The sequence below is a fragment of the Opisthorchis viverrini genome (genome assembly GCF_000715545.1).
Source record: "Opisthorchis viverrini unplaced genomic scaffold opera_v5_411, whole genome shotgun sequence".
NCBI lineage: Eukaryota > Metazoa > Platyhelminthes > Trematoda > Opisthorchiida > Opisthorchiidae > Opisthorchis > Opisthorchis viverrini.
The window spans coordinates 23,410-25,031 of NW_008752067.1; the positions used below are offsets into that span (position 1 = coordinate 23,410).

At 47.0% G+C, this 1,622-nt stretch overlaps 1 protein-coding gene across 1 annotated transcript in view; it reads right to left on the reverse strand.

Moving 5' to 3' along the window:
* The window catches only part of T265_10809 (hypothetical protein), a gene marked incomplete at both ends in the record, with an annotated part of 23,562 nt that overhangs the window by 9,204 nt on the left and 12,736 nt on the right, over positions 1–1,622 (reverse strand). The window contains one exon of the mRNA XM_009177284.1: positions 301–670. Within this exon, the coding sequence (XP_009175548.1) occupies positions 301–670 (370 nt within the window). The remainder of the gene's footprint in view (positions 1–300; positions 671–1,622) is intronic.

Here is a 1,622-nt window from a genome sequence, read left to right on the forward strand (position 1 = left end):
AGCTCAGAGTGCACACTTTTATTGGGCGCAATTTTTTCTCATTTCGGATAGTTGCTGCGTAGAACAACCTTCCTCCGACGGTTGCCCACGTTCCATCTAGAACCCAGTTCAGGCACTACTAGACCCGTTTTAAGCGAGTCCTCGAGCTGACAAGCTCACCGCCCCGCACTGAGAACCTAAAGAACAGTACCACATCCTTTTTTCGCTTGTACCTTTCAGCTGAACGGCAGCCGCTAAGCGGCAAGAAGAAAACCGACCGGGAAACTTGGGCGAAAGCCTCGATTCACAGTCGTGTCTTACTCCATGAATGTGTGGTGATTTTGGAATTCAAGTAGAGGCTTGGAGGTCCATGCATTGCTTCATGCATTGCCGCCATCGCCTCCAGTTCTTGACTGTATACCACGCTCTCCCATATCCCAGCGACCGAAACCGTAGTGGCTATGAATACACATTGACATTCAGGGTCGAAAATCCATGGAATACAGATTCCGTGGATCCGTGGGCGCCCATATGTATTCATAAGCAGTAGTCGATATCCCTCTCGATACTCCCTCTCAGGAAGCCCGGTCCCAAAGGACATGCCTGAAGTATGGTCTGAAGATGGAAGAAAGTGCTTCTTAAAATTGCCGAGGGATATTGTACCTTGCGAGTTTTCGCTAGATCCTCCGGTCTGAACAAGAGACAAAATAAAATCGTCCAGTTGTAGCACCCTTTCGTGCCTAGCTGCCATGCAACACGAATGAGGCACGAGGGCTGGGATACTGTCAGGTCGCCCAAACCTAGACAGGGGAAGTCGAGAGGCAGAGGTCAGGTTCGAACCACGGACCTTCCGGTCAGTAAATTTGCGCTCTAACCACTTGGTCCATCGCGCCCCCCACATTACATAAAACCAACCTCTAACCACCAATTTAATCGTTACTGTAAGGAAATCATACATCGCTATCATTATCTTCACTATCTTCGTGTTCTTTTTCATATAGGTAGCTGCCGGAAACCTGTAAATTCGACCTTTTGCTTTTGTATACTTCGTGGTTTTCTGAAAAGCAGTATCCGACCGAACCACTAGTGCACCCTTTAGGCCGAACAAAGAGAAAGCCTGGAAATCAATGCACACAACGAGCACCAGTGAACCATGTATTACCGACCGCCGGATAGCTAGAGTTTACACGTAACAGAAACTGTTGGGGACTGAAGGTATATATATATATATATATATATATATGAGTTGGTATGTATGAGTTGGTGGGGTAGCATACTGTCTCGTTACTCACAGCCCCTCTGTTACGAATAGAATATCGATTCTGATTGAGCGCGAGAACAAGAATGAATGGCGTAGAAAGAACAGCGCTTTACTTGTCTAAGAATAGACGTACATAAGCTGAAAATAAAGGCGAAGGCATGGTTAATACAAAACGATAATGTGAGCACAAAGAATATTCATGACACCAGTACGGTCGAAATACTTTTAAAATCAAAGAGCCCGATGCTACTCAAAAGGCACTTGCTGTGCGCAGCCACATCAGGGGTGAGACAGTAATGTCTTATCCCCTGCGCCAACCCCCTGCAGCGAGCAGGTCAGACTGTCGAGTCATCGGCTCTGGGTAGGGTCCCCAAAAAAAACC